The sequence below is a fragment of the Eleginops maclovinus genome, chromosome 9 (assembly GCF_036324505.1).
Source record: "Eleginops maclovinus isolate JMC-PN-2008 ecotype Puerto Natales chromosome 9, JC_Emac_rtc_rv5, whole genome shotgun sequence".
In the NCBI taxonomy this organism is placed as follows: domain Eukaryota; kingdom Metazoa; phylum Chordata; class Actinopteri; order Perciformes; family Eleginopidae; genus Eleginops; species Eleginops maclovinus.
In genome coordinates this window covers 1,294,145-1,308,933 of record NC_086357.1, presented here as the reverse complement: position 1 = coordinate 1,308,933, position 14,789 = coordinate 1,294,145, and the positions used below count along the sequence as shown (strand labels likewise).

The following is a 14,789-nucleotide window of genomic DNA, read 5'->3' as shown; positions in this document are numbered from 1 at the left end:
CTACTTGTCGTCTAGGCGCGCTCTCCAACACAGCAGTGGTTGGCTTTCTGCTGACTTCGTCATCAAATATTCATGGCTGTCTGCATTAGCTTGCAGAGTTCTAATTGAGTTCTGTATATTCAGACGTGATTAACTCGGTCTAATTCCTCAAAGGAGTGAGCAAATTAGATAGCACTTGCATGAATAGGATTTCACATCTTAGTACGTCTCCAGTCTTGCCAAGACAATTATGTGTGTGTATAATTCCGCTGTACAGTCGGTGTGAGCCCCCAAAACCCAAGCAGGTCAAGTCATTATTTATTATTAGTGATTCGAAACACAGGAAATGCAGCAGTCCTATCCATTAGCAGGAAGTCGATGAACGTGCTGATATTAGAAAACACTGCTTGGACAAGAGGAGATAGAGGAATACAAACACCGGCCCTCTAAACCTCCCTCATGCTTTTTATCTCAGCACATCCCCACCCCCAGGAGCGAGCAGGAGAAAAATATCTGTGACCCAGTGCTGACCCACCACAATGTCACTCTAACTCATGGTATGAGAGAACTACTGCCGGGTCTTTGTCAGTTTCTCTCTGTAACCAGAGTAGGAGACATTGCCCAAAGTCCAGAGGGGTCACATTCTGCTGCAGAGCTGAATTTAAGGCAGAGAGGCAGACAGGCAGGCCTGCCGCTTCCTGAGCTGCAGAGAGAGAGGGATCCGGACCCCCACTGCCACCTTTTATTCCTTAAAGAAAGGCCTGAGCAAGGCCTGGCCTGCGTGTCGCCCCGTCCCCTCACGTTGGTTACAGCCTGATATTATCACTCAGCTAAAATAAGAACTGTGTGGGAAAAATATGTGACACAGCTGAGCGTAACAGAACGGATGAATATTTAAATCTCATTTGACACGTGCAGTTTTTGTTACTTTGTTGAAACCCATGTGTGGAAACCTGCAGGCGGAAGCTGCTCAGGATAAAAACAAAATGTTAGAAAACAAATCAGGACCGAGGCTCTGACAGGATGCGGGTCATCCATACGGTGTGAGTGTATTACACAGAGAGACAGACACACTCGTCCTCACTGACTGGCTGCACACAGATGAGTGTCACAAATGCTCCCTGTGTGAATTATACAGCTGATAGTTTCAAGGTCACTGATCCTCACGAGTTACCAAACCATTAAGAGAATCGCTCTCAGTGGCGTGACATGCTCCCTCACACACACACACACACACACACACACACACACACACACACACACACACACACACACACACACACACACACAAACACACACCTCAGTCTTCTGCATCCAGGCAGCAAAACAAGACAGTGGGTGATTTACATAACAGGGTGAATATGACAGGGATTATAAAGGAGTCAGGTCATGTTTGTATATCTGTGCTTACACACTGCACACACAGATGCACAGGCAGAGAGGGTGGGAGGGGGCCACGGGAAATCCATCACTGATATGTAAAATAAAATTGAGTTGAATGTCAAGGAGCTGGGGAGGGGATCATGCTTGGGTGTTGGGGGAGAGTGGCCGTAGGGAGGGGAAATGGCAGGGGGTTTCTCACTAACCTTCGTAGGATGTGGTGGGAAAGATGATCATCAGCCACTCAAATGAAACACACACACACACACAGAGTTACACACACACCTCTCCAACTCGGCGGCCTGAGCAGACCACAGATCAGAGGATGGGAGGGGTGCTCCCTCAATCCCTTCGCTGATGTGTGTTCAAATTTAAATGAGCCCCCAACTTGCTTCAATAAAATCCAATTTCTGGAGTTTTCTGCAGTCCGAGAACTACTACCTGATTGGGCTAAAGAATGTTCTAACTCTGATCACAGTGATGCTGTCAATAAAGTTTCATGGTATCCCACATGACCTCTCTGTTCCTGTAGTTGGATACATTAGATACATCTGACTTTAAACAGGATCAGTACCCCGTTGGAAAGGGCTTTCTCGTATGGAATAAATCTAAATATAGCATACTGTTAAACTGATATTGATTTTCTAGGTGGGCCTCTTAACATTAACATTTTGCTGCCCCCTCCCCTCCCCCCCTGTCCACAGCAGTACAGTCAAATGTAGGTAAGACACTGATTTTGGATTTCTACGGCACACAACCCCACCTCAAACAATCTGCACTCTCCTTTCATCAAATCCCTGGGTGAGAGAAAGACTGGGACTGTGTCTACATCAGGATCCACACAGCTGCAAGAGTGTATGTAAACACTGGCATGCGGAAAGTTTTGCCAAATCTGCTTTTTAAATATGCATGGACTGAAGCTGATGCCAAGTCAGCTGTGAGTGAGGTAACTCACTCAAATACTCTGTAAACTGAGAGCGTTCAATCCTGGTCCTGGAGTTTGAGGAGTTGTAAGGGGGGGGTGCATGAGATGGCTTTGGTGGGGTTTTTCTGATGGGCAGCGAGCAGCAGTTGTAAAGGGTTCTTTTGCATGGACAAAATAACAGGAACACCTTAACATTTAAATGCAATCCAATATAATAACATTCAAATAAATACTTCCTCTGTGATGTTCATGATGTGTTGTTACAGGCCTGCGTTATTTTTTTACTTGGTAAAAAAGTGGTCATAAGTGATGTGTATTTATGGATCTGGTTTTGCGCGTTATGTCTCTGCTTGTGCTGTCTGGCCAATCAGTGGTCAGCGGTGTCATAACTCCACCCACAAAACATCGCCCAGATTGTTTGAGGTACCAATCCAAAGCACCAGGTATTCACTAATTGTCTGAATGTGATGAAAGGGGCTGCGGGACGGCTCAGTGGTTAAAGCAGGCGGACCATAAGCAGGCATTGTCCATCCCCTGTCTCATAGAGCCGTGCCGTGCAGTGAAACGCAGCGAGACTGCAGTACAGTGCGACATTATGTTTGATGACCCATGCAGTTTCTTTTTATTTAGTATCAACTATGAGTCACAATTTCTTCTTCTCCATTATTCAATCCTTCTTCCTGATGTGTGTGTGATAGTGCTTCCTGTTGAGAGATGCACCACTCGAGAACAGAGTTGACCTCCTACTTTTTTGGTTAGTTTGTTTGTATGTTTGGTGGTTGGTTTCATTTTCCTTATACATATTGTGCAGCATTGGCCAAAGAAGAACTCCTTTCTTGTTGGAGCAGATTCAAAACACAGGGCGGATGTGTTATTATTTTTCTCTCATGGAAGCGGCCTGGGTTGAGCTCTAGGTTCTCTGAGTGCCCTTCTAGTTCTACATTTGTTGGCAACATTTTCTCTGTTGTCCTGCTTGATTGACCCATATTAGGCGATAAAAAGGAGACTGCGTGTCGAGGATGATTAGGTCAGCAGACACCTTCCCTCAGCAGTCGGTCCAGGATCTGCCTCTCTTTCCACAGCGTGTGTTCCTCTCCAGAGAAACACAGCAGCAGCGAGCGGGCCTTCCCTTTCAACCAGCTCTCGTTAGAAATCTCCGGGCTGCCTTCAGTAGGGTGGAGTTAATCCACACAGAGTGGCCTGGCACTGACCAGCACGTTCACACACACACACACACACACACACACACACACACACACACACACACACACACACACACACACACACACACTGAATCAGATCATCTGTAATTTTGGCCCGCTCTGACTTCAGAGTGCCAGGTCATAAATCGCGTGCGGTCCCTCTGAACTCCTGCCTCCCTCCTGTCAGCTCCACTTGGCTGTGTGAAGAAAAAAAGAGGTAAGAAAAGGTAAACAGCTTAAAGTTAACAGTATGCCACGCAGATTCCAACTGTTTCATCTGGAAACACGGACAATATGTCTTTGGTGCACCTGTAGCTGGATCAGCTGCAATATTTCATAGTCGGGAGGAATTCTGGACCCTATTGTGTGCAAACGAGTGATGAATGTATTTACATGATGTACTTGGCATTATACTGTAGACTGCAGAAATATGAAATATCAATAATAGTAAGTCATTTGTACTATTATGTATTTGTAGGATTCTTATTTTTGACATGACTAATATTTGTGGCCTGGTGAAAGCTTACAAATGCATGCAACATAATTACAATGAAGCAATTAAAAAATCTATTGAGACTGACGTGTTGTCCTTTAGCTGAAGAGGAGCACTTTTTATTTGCAATATGGTTTTCTAGCTTTTTTAACCATCAAGTGGGTAGTGACTAAATTAGTTTGACTTATTTGATGTTGTCTTTCTCGCTGGTTAACATAAATGTGGACATGTTGTATGGCTGTTTCACCCTGCACTGGCTACTGGTCTGTAGATGTTTTCAGTAATATATTTGGCTGGTTTCTCATTGGAATCAACTTGTTTAAAATAAATTTTACTTAAAGGCAGTATCATTTTATCTAATGAAATAACAAATTAGTGAAAGTGGATTGAAACCAGACATAAGTTAAACAATCTCACTCCACATTTTTTAAATAAAGGACTATCTGCCACCCCCTACATGCTCTGTTTGCCAACGCATCCCCTCTGACAGACGCTGGGTCAACGCTGTTGGGAAGCTTGTTGCTAAATAGTGGGGAGCTGTGCCGGACTGCTCTTTGTGAGATCATCAGATCACTTTTTTAGAAAAAGCTGGCAGCTCTCGCTGAAGAAAGAGGGCCACAATTGACTTTAACGCACTCCACTCACCCTTCAGTTCAGCAAGAGGCTGTCTGACCTAAATTCACTTTTACCTCATCTGCCTAGACATTTGTTTAGCCTTCTGGGCAAACACTTAGAGAAATGTATGAGGCAGAGAGGAAGGGGTGGGGGGGGGTACATATGCTTGAATACATCACATTTAGTCACGGGAGAAGCAAAACCCGGACATCCGCAGACATATACAGCCCTCTAGTGGCAAACTGCAGTGGACCTGGGTGCCTCACAGAAAGGGCATGAAGTGATTCCTGTAGAACATCCTGAACCATCTGTGGAGGTCGGACCCAAACTCACACCAGAAGACACGTACATTCTCTTTTTTGACATTGGATTCAACAGGCCTGCTAAATGTTACCCGTCACCAAACAAAAGCACGAGTAACTGAAGCACAACAGATGCTGAGCAGAATGAATGAATTGAGGTCATAGTATCTTACCATCAGAGAAAAAGAGAGGAATTTTGTCTTTTGAGTACTGTACTCATTACAATGGCCCGGAGGAAGTGTGTGCTGTGAAATCATATGCTCTAGTTAAGCTAAACAAGGGCAAGGTATTCCCACATGAAGGGCAGATGAGAATAAGTGAGTGGGATTGCAGACGCTGAGGAAGAGTTGAGAACGGTTTAGTGCTGTTTGGCCCGGTACCTCACTCACACTCTCAGGTTGCAAATATATATTCTCTCTCTCTCTCTCTCTCTCTCTCTCTCTACCTTTGTGTATGTATGTGTGTGTGTGTGTGTGTGTGTGTGTGTGTGTGTGTGTGTGTGTGTGTGGGGCAAACCTCTGGGGCTCAGTGCAGCGAGCTCATTAAAAGCTTCATTCCACTTCCAGGATCGAGCAGGATTGCAATATGGACATTGTTTACACACAAATGTTGCCCTGGGAATAATGTTTATTTCTATTACCTTCTTTGAGGGGAGAAAGAGAGAGAGAGAGGAATCAGAACGCAGATCTTGTCTGCACACATTGCTTTTCATGAAATAATGCCTCGCCAGGAGTGCTTTGAAGAAACAGCCATTATTCAGACCACCTTTCTCTGCAGCCTGGAGTCAACTGCTCTCATGTTGCCCCCTAACAGACCAAGGATCAGGGCTGTGGGGGTCACCACATGGAGGTATGTCTGGGCCAGTATTACACTGTACTCTCACTGACCCCCGTCCTGTAGAGCTGCTTTGCTCATTTGCATAGAAACTCTAAATGTCAGTGCACGTGCTCAGCAGCCGGACAGGGGGGGGGGTTCACCTCGGCCGAGTGGTCACACAAGTGTCATCTCAAACAGTGGGGCCCAGCGGTGCTTCTGGGAGGCAGCCGATGACGCAGCGCAGTGTTGCTACACACCGCGAGCTGTGTTTGGAAACACTGAGGCAGCTCTGCTACCAATGAGCAGCTGAACCGTGCACTGTTAGCCCAGCCAAGCACAGAGAGGGGGGGGGGGGGGGGCAGAGAGACACAGAGATCCAGGAAATGCCTGAGCGAGAGGCAGCGGTGCCCATCAGCTCTCTCACGCTGCACATTGACCACCCTCACATGATATATCCATCTCCACTAATTGCATTGCTGTTTAGAGAGGCCGCTCGTTATTTGAATGAAATATTGAAATAACAAACGGCGTCTCCCGGCAGATATAAGAAAGATGCCATAGATAAGTCAGAGGCCCCCCCCCCCGGGCCGCTTGCCCAATTGCCTGGCTGCAGAAAACCTGCAGTCATCACAAAGTGGAAATATTTACTGCTCACATTCCTGCATATAGGAGGATGAACAGTGGGCTAGGGCGGCTGAGAAATGAGCATGTTTGTGTTTCCAGAGGAGTGCTGATCAGATTCCTTCAGCTACAGAGGCATTCGAGGACAGCAGAGCCAAAGGTCTTGAGCATGGATTTATATGTATGATATGGCAGAGATATGGCAACAGGAAGGCACAAGACTCGAGGAAATGCAGAAAACATTTTCACTGTTTATTTTGCCGATTCATCTCTATTAGCAGACAAGTGCTCGTTCTAAATGATTCGTGACATTCATCATGAGATTTCTTGTGTGTGTGTGTGTGTGTGTGTGTGTGTGTGTGTGTGTGTGTGTGTGTGTGTGTGTGTGTGTGTGTGTGTGTGTGTGTGTGTGTGTGTGTGTGTGTGTGTGTGTGTGTGTGTGTGTGTGTGTGTGTGTGTGTGTGTGTGTGTGTGTGTGTGTGTGTGTGTGTGTGTGTGCAGAACACCCTTGAGACCTGCACCATCTGCAGTAAGCCCATCATGGAGCGCATCCTGCGGGCCACGGGGAAGGCCTACCACCCTCACTGCTTCACCTGCGTGGTGTGCAGCCGCAGCCTGGACGGAGTGCCTTTCACCGTGGACGCCTCTAACCACATCCACTGCATCGAGGACTTCCACAAGTATGTAGTTGAGATGAGATAAGATTTAACAATCCCACGTTTGGAATTTCTTCAGTCACAGCAGCATGTTGAAGGCTATGTGAAAATAACAAACAAACATAAGTACTAACTGTCCCTGCAGCTCTCTGTCATGAGTTGAGATGTAGGTTGCATGATGCAACATTACTGTTTGTGTCATTATCCTCCCTGTATGCAACAGGCAGCAGCTCATTATTCCTCAGGAGCTGCTGCAGACCCAAACAGAGGGCTCCTTTCAATATGTAATTATATCCTGTATAGTGTGTCGCTATATGTTGTTGTCTGTGTTATTGTTGTTGTTTATAAAGTGTATTTACAGTCAGGTCCATAAATATTTGGACATTGACATAATCTTCCACATTTGACCTTAAATTAAACAATAAATATGTACTTTAAGTACAGACTTTCAGCTTTATTTTGAGGGTATTTGCATCCAGGTCAGGTGAAGGGTGTAGGAAATACAAAACATAGTATTATTTAGCTGAGAGTCTGCACTTAAAGCACATATTGAGTGTTTAATTTCATCTCCTTGTGGTGGTGTACAGAGCCAAAATAATGAAAATTGTGTCAATGTCCAAATATTTATGGACCTGTATATTGTGTACATGTACAGTGCTGTGAAAATGAATTTCCCCCTGGGAACAATACATGAGTGACCAAAAATCTAAAGTTATGAACCTGATACATTTCCATTAAATTTGGATAACCTCAATATCAAATGCAACACTAAAAGTACAACAACAAAAAAATACTTTTACTTAAGACCAAAATTCAGAATCAACTAATGCTCTTAAATCATTCACACTCAGTTATATTTCATATCATAGTGCATTCTTTTCTGGGAAATATTGCCAGCAATGTCACAAGCACAATGACCTGCCGATCTGAGGCTAACGTGAATTTAATAGTGAATTCCTGTCATTGTGTCTCACTCAGCTGTTGCATAACCCTAACCTTCCCAGAAATGTTGCTTTAGTCAGTGACCAGAAGGGAAACAGAAGTAAACAGCGGGCTCTTGGTGTGAGTGCTCAGCTTTCGCTTTGTGAGGAGCTGCACTGGGCCATTGTTTAATTCCACATGACAACTGTGACCTGAGCAGCGCGCCTCTTTGCGTCGAGGAACGGTCACGCCCGGGCCTGAGCACTCACTTTGAGAATACTTCGGTTTCTCAAAGCTCCTTCACTTCCTGATTCCCATCATTCAGTCAGAGTATCAGGTACTGAGTCCATAGCCATCAGACAGCTGACCTGGGGTCTGAGCCTCAGACTGTAAAGGTCTGAGGCTGCTTTCATATCCTCACTGATCCGACCGTTACACACACCTCTTCCTGCTGAAGGCATTCCCACACTTACTCATTTGAAAGTCAGTTCTGGTATTTGTAAAGGTCCTACTATGTTTAGCTTTTCCTCAAATACACCATTTATATGCAGCATTTCAGAGGAAACACAGTTTAGCCTCTGGTGCCACCTCCATGGTTAGGAGAATGAATAATGGAACATGCTCAGGCTGTGCCTTTGTTTGAAACCTCTTTAATCATGTGTGTGTGGGCCGTATCGCTCTAAGTCATCGTGCGGTTTACTCTGTGAAGAACGGAGACCATACTTTGACCGATTGATGGGCCAGTGGTTCCATATTTTTAGTTGGGACCCCAACAAGAGGTGGCAAGATAAACCTGAGCAGTCATTACGTAATTAACATAAAAAGATGTATGTTTATTTTTTTACTGAATAACTTCAACTATTTACCAGTGAATGGTTTCTGAATTTTTTCCAGAGCTGTAGATAGAGCTGATTCTGTGGCAAGAAAGACCATATGTTCTTTACTACAGCAGGAAGTTATTATTAGTCATTGAACCCATCAGTTGTAACTGATTACTTAAGAGAGTACCAGGCTGTCCTCCAGAATAAAAGCTCAAAGAGCATCAATATGAGAAGTAATTATAAATGGCATTTGTTTTAAATTGTACCACTGGATGTCACATTTTGTAAAAAATATGAGCTCATTTCTGTTCTTCCTGCTTGTGTGTGACAGGAAGTTTGCTCCGCGTTGCTGTGTGTGCTCTGAGCCCATAATGCCGGCGCCGGGTCAGGAGGAGACCGTCCGGATCGTAGCCCTGGACCGAGACTTCCACGTGCAGTGCTACCGCTGCGAGGTGAGTCCTGAGCTCTGTAGGAGCTGTGCCTCTCAGCTCCAGGAGACAGCCACTATGGTGTCTCCCGGGTCACCACTGCAGCCAGGACTGAATCCTTCCGGTCCTGATAGCGCTCCATCTCTCCTCTGCAAAGTTCAGACGCACAGTAAGCACTGAGACATTACGTGCCCGGCGAAAAGAGGCGTAACGTGTCACGTTGTCAAAGAGCCATGCCAGTGTGTGTGTGCACACAGAGCCTGGCAGACAGAAAGGTCAAAGGAAAGCAGGGCGGATTAGTTCAGCCCCAACAGAGGCTTTCTCGTTACCACGGAGACATGAGTAGATGAATTTGTAATTCTCAGAGTGTGTGTGTGTGTGTGTGTGTGTGTGTGTGTGTGTGTGTGTGTGTGTGTGTGTGTGTGTGTGTGTGTGTGTGTGTGTGTGTGTGTGTGTGTGTGTGTGTGTGTGTGTGTGTGTGTGTGTGTGTGTGTGTGTGTGTGTGTGTGTGTGTGTAAGAATATTGTAAATAGAAATGTATGTATATTTCTGTGTTTGTTACCCTGAAGAGCACACACTGCTTTAGAGAAACATTTCTTCCCTAAGCATTGTGAGGTGACCCTCGGCAGAGCAGGAGCCCCCCCAGGTCTGTTATATTTGTGTTGGTGGAATCAGAGCACAGCTAGATAACAGCCTGGAATATTTTAGCAATGTGGTTCCTTCAGTTATTTCCCTGTGAATTTTTGACTTTTTAGTTATTTCATAACTTCAATGACCCCCGCCCTGACGTCTAAATTAATTTTCCCACAACATTGATATAAATGTAACTGAGAGGTTGCAGGACACCCTGTCTGACTGTCACTCAGGAATGAGTGCAGAAATAGGAAGTGGTTTGACTTCAGAATCAGTAGCTGGTAGAGAGTGAACTCTGGTCCCGCCTCACAGAGCCTCCTGAAATACACTGGCTGGAGTTTAAATGCTCCAAATGTCTCATTTAGGGAGTGAGCACAGAGAGAGGGACTGTGTCTGAGCTGTGAGCATACAATGACTCTGTAAGGTGTGTGTGTGTGTGTGTGTGTGTGTGTGTGTGTGTGTGTGTGTGTGTGTGTGTGTGTGTGTGTGTGTGTGTGTGTGTGTGTGTGTGTGTGTGTGTGTGTGTGTGTGTGTGTGTGTGTGTGTGTGTGTGTGTGTGTGTGTGTGTGTGTGTGTGTGTGTGTGTGTGTGTGTGTGTGTGTGTACGTACGTACGTACGTACGTGTACTAACGTCTCTCTGTGTCCTGCAGGATTGTGGCTCTCTGCTGTCAGAGGGGGATAACCAGGGATGCTACCCCCTGGACGGACACGTCCTCTGCAAGAACTGTAACAGCAGCCGCATCCAGGACCTGACCGCCAAGGCTACCACTGACCTCTGAACCAGCCCCCCTAAACCCCCCCACCCCAACTGTGATACCACACCACTCGCTCGCTCTCTCACAAACTTACCCATCCACAGAAGCTTGCATTCCTCAGCACACACTCATGGCATCACGTGTATCTATAGAGTCGGTACAATCACAGCAGAGAGATGTGAGGCTTTAACTGAGCTAAGGACTGGTTCGAGATTTTGGGAAATACACTTTGATGTGACAGGGTTCTAGAAGACTGAGGCCACCTTCGTGTCAGTAAGTTTTATGTGATATACAGTCAGCAGGTATTCAGACTAGGATAAAGCCGTGATACAGACTGCCTTCCGCCCCACAAGATCCAATTTGGACGTAATTATGACGTAAGAGCAGGTGAAATGAAAAAGCTCACACGCCAAAACTCCCTGGTTCCCCTGGTTCCACTCTTTATGCTAAGCTCAGCTTCAGATGTCCACATGTAGAAAAGCGACTTCAATCTTCTGTTCTGACTCAAAAGAAAAAAACAAATATTTCCCAAAATCTCAAATCTTTAAAGGACTCAGTTAACAGCATGTCTTCACTCAGTGTTATTATCTCATATCAGAATCCTCCAGCATGTCCTCACCAGCGTGCGTGTGTATTTAAATGTCCTGCCGATTGGTTCTTTGGATCTGAAAGGGGGTCTGACTCCGCCAACATGTGACATGTATGACAGGTGCAGATGTGTATGACTGTAGCGGTATCAGTATTTAGAAAACCTGAGCGTGCATTTTGTTGGTCTGAACATTTTTAATTCTAATATTTCTCACAGATCACAGACATACGGTACATATTATCACAGGAGCTTATTACTGCAAAACACTTAACTGAACACCAAAGAATTTAATCTGCCGTATTCACTGTGTACATATTCCGCAACTATTTTAAATATAACGGGACCACAGTAAACCTAAACAGTAGAGTGTCAAAGACAAGCCCTCAGTAGGCAGCTGCTGAATGCCATTCCCTTTTTAACATCCATCTTTTTACTCTCTAATTGAATTTGCTGTTATGTTTCATTATTTTCTGTCGGCCTAAAGAGTACAATCATCATTCTAACAGAAAGGGCCTATTACCTGAGTTTTATTATATGGTTTTTGAGCAGAGAATTGTGTAACTTTTTCTCTCATTTACATGTCATAGATTACATTAGGGATTGTTCTGTCTGATAGAAATAACAGATTAGGAATGTCTATGCAATTTTTGATGTTAATTGCATCGACACTTTATATGAAATTTTATGAATAAGGAAATATTTTACCTGTACAGATTAAAGCACAAGTGCCCTTATAATGATCCTTTAATGGAAACCATGATGTGGATCTGTGTGACTTCGTACCAGTGACACTCAGTATGTTTAAAGGTGACGGTCGAAGAAGGAGCCATGACAGTTTCCCACAAAGTGGTTTTATTATTTGTTCCATCCAAGAGTCAGTCATTGAGCAGCAGATTCACTGTTGATTTGATAGTTACTTTTTACAATTACTAGAGCAATGTGAAGTTTGTGAGTTATAGGAACCCTGTGGAGTTTTCACCACCAGTAGCTGGAACCATGATTTTAAGATTGGGTTCTCATTGAGCAAAGGCCTGGCCCAAGTTAACGCGATTAAGAACAACATACGGTGCAGCCCTAATAAGACAGGAAGTGTAATCCGTCCCTGGCTGCAGGCTCTCAGCTCGGGGGTGATGTGATGCAAACATCTTAAGATGGTCTGCTGCTCCACTGACCCACAGTTGGTGGAAGCCGTGTTTTAAAAAGGAGCAGCAGCAGACTACCCGTTAGCTGTTAGCATGTAGCATGTTACCATTCAAAGTGTCCAAACAGGCGACTCCACAGATGTTTATTGCCAAAGGGTGTTTGATTCACATGAATCACAGTGCATTTAAACAACAGTGTGTGTAATATTAAGGCCGGTTTGCTGGAGGTCTACAGTGTTTCTCAGCCCGATAACACATGTGTTGTGAATGTGATGGATATATTATGAACAAAGCATTATTATCTCTTTATTGTTTTCTTCACACATTGAGAGACTCTGTTTAGTGCCATTAGGGTAGCACATGATCATACTGACGTGTGTGTACTGTAATCAGGTCCTTTGCTACACCACAGCTTTGAGCCATGTGTTACCCACGGTTACACTCTGTACATAACCTTGCCAATAAGCCCAATGATATAAATAATTCATAAACAAACATTCATCAAACCTTTGCCAGGACGCATCTTCTACATGAGGAGGAGAACACCTGATTAACCATTCAAGGCAGGGCGAACTGCACCCCATTTTTACATCAGTGTTTGGAGAGGTCACAGACAGAAACCCCTAACCCTTAATTTTTAATAACCCTTAGTTTAATGAACAAACCCTTAAACAGTTCAGTGCAACTCACCAGCGCACTTGTAATGGATCTTAAAGGCTTGTTATAAATATCAAATTTAGCTGGCAACACAATGTTCTGTCATAACTAGCACCTTTTATTTTATATAACCAGTTATTAAAATAGATAACTATAATTAGTTTAAGGACAAAATGTTCCCTAGTAACAGAAAACACTTTCTCCAGGTCCACCGAGTCATGAGGTTGGCTGTTAGGCCGTTGACTCAGTAAGTCATATGATGGTGATGGTTGTCAGGCAACAAAGGGCAAGAAGACCCTCTTTATATCATGATGTCACATTGGTTGCTAGGTGTTCAGCGCACAGGGAAGTGACTGCAGATCCGGCTAAGTTAGCATTGACAGCGGTCCTCCTGATGGGCTGGGATCGTTCCACAGGGTTAAATGTGCATCACAATATTGATTTCAAAGGGACTAAACAGTCAAATATAAAATAAAATAAAAACAACCTACAGCTGAACAAAAGCCATGCAGTAGTGCTTAATACAATTCTCATTTGAAACAAGGAGCCAGTGTGCTGTGGTTTATTCCCAAAGATATTCTGAAGCATATCATTGTATCAGATCCTCCTCTGGCTCTGTGTCTGCAGGACAACATGTGCTTTCCACTGCAGACTGTTACTGTCCCCTTAGGAATTCAGTATGATGATTGGCAAATGTAATAGCATTATTTTATTTGATGTACGTTGGACCAATCAGAAGTGTTGTTTGCAGCACATGCTCCCACCTTGTGCCATGTTAAAATCCAGATGAAAGAGCTGTGGTTTGGTAAAGTATGTGAGGTTATTCTAAAGCCACACACTAAAATGTGCAATGGAAATGTGTGTCACTCATCGGGACCCACAGAATTATCACAGCAGGCCGGCTGTTAGCAGCCAGCTGGGGAGTGGGTCTGTAGTGGGCCGGACCAAACAGGTTTAAGCTGATTATTTCATAACGAAAGATAGTAGGCAAGCTCCATTTTAATACATAGGCTTCAAATTGCTCAGTATAAAAAACATGAACAAAACTTTATGTCTGACGTACGGAAGCCCTGAGAGGCAAGAGAGAAGCATTTTATACGTGTGGTTGAAATGGTTTTCTCTCTTGTGTTTTAGGCGTTTTTTATTGTTTCATATTTTATTATTGGCTTATTAGCACGTTTGTACAAAGTGTGCTCGTTCACATAGTTAAAGCTCATGTGCCATAAAAGCTGTGTTAAACTCTCCTGTTGCTATGTTATAACGGACAGTCTGTGAACACATCTGATGCAAAGCTGATAAGTATAACGACTGTAATGGTTTTTTAAATTTGGTTTTATGTATTAGGGTTGTCTAATGTGTTGTTCTTCCTGTGTTTGTGTCGGTGCCTCTGGCTGAGCAGACAGTGTCCGTTCTGTTGCTGGGGGCTCCACATGTTGCCTCCCTCGAAGATGCTGCCATGTTTACTTTTCTTTACCAAAGAAGACGTTTCAATCAGCCGCGGGGCGTGAGGCAGCAGTCCAGAGTGAAAGCTGGACGCTGTGGGGTTAGTAAAGCATCTATCGGTCATTGGAAGAGGCATGTAGTCAACTGGTGTTTCTTTTTTCTTTCTTCAATAAAAGCTTTGCAATAGCGTCATGTCTCTTTTTCGGTCTTTTACAGTATATTTAATTATACAATTATGTGAAACAATATTAAAACGCCTCCCTTCCTGATTCAGCCCCTGCCCCTCCCTTTGTGTGCATCAAGGTAATGGGCCTCCTTCTCTCTGACTTCTCCTTGTGCTTCCCTGAAACCTCCGTGACCTCCAAAGCAGCCTAACTGCAGATGAGAGGGATTTATTCCCAACAAGCAAC

The 14,789-nt window shown here is 44.4% G+C and overlaps 1 protein-coding gene across 6 annotated transcripts in view; it reads left to right on the top strand.

The window, feature by feature from the left end:
- Positions 1-14,566, top strand: part of lpp (LIM domain containing preferred translocation partner in lipoma) — a 143,791-nt gene extending 129,225 nt beyond the window's left edge. For all 6 annotated transcript variants that reach the window (XM_063891009.1, XM_063891011.1, XM_063891010.1 and 3 more), the window contains 3 exons: positions 6,835-7,013; positions 9,063-9,183; positions 10,444-14,566. In XM_063891009.1, the coding sequence (XP_063747079.1) occupies positions 6,835-7,013; positions 9,063-9,183; positions 10,444-10,572 (429 nt within the window). In that variant the 3' untranslated portion in view covers positions 10,573-14,566. The remainder of the gene's footprint in view (positions 1-6,834; positions 7,014-9,062; positions 9,184-10,443) is intronic.
- The last annotated feature ends 223 nt before the right edge of the window (positions 14,567-14,789 follow it).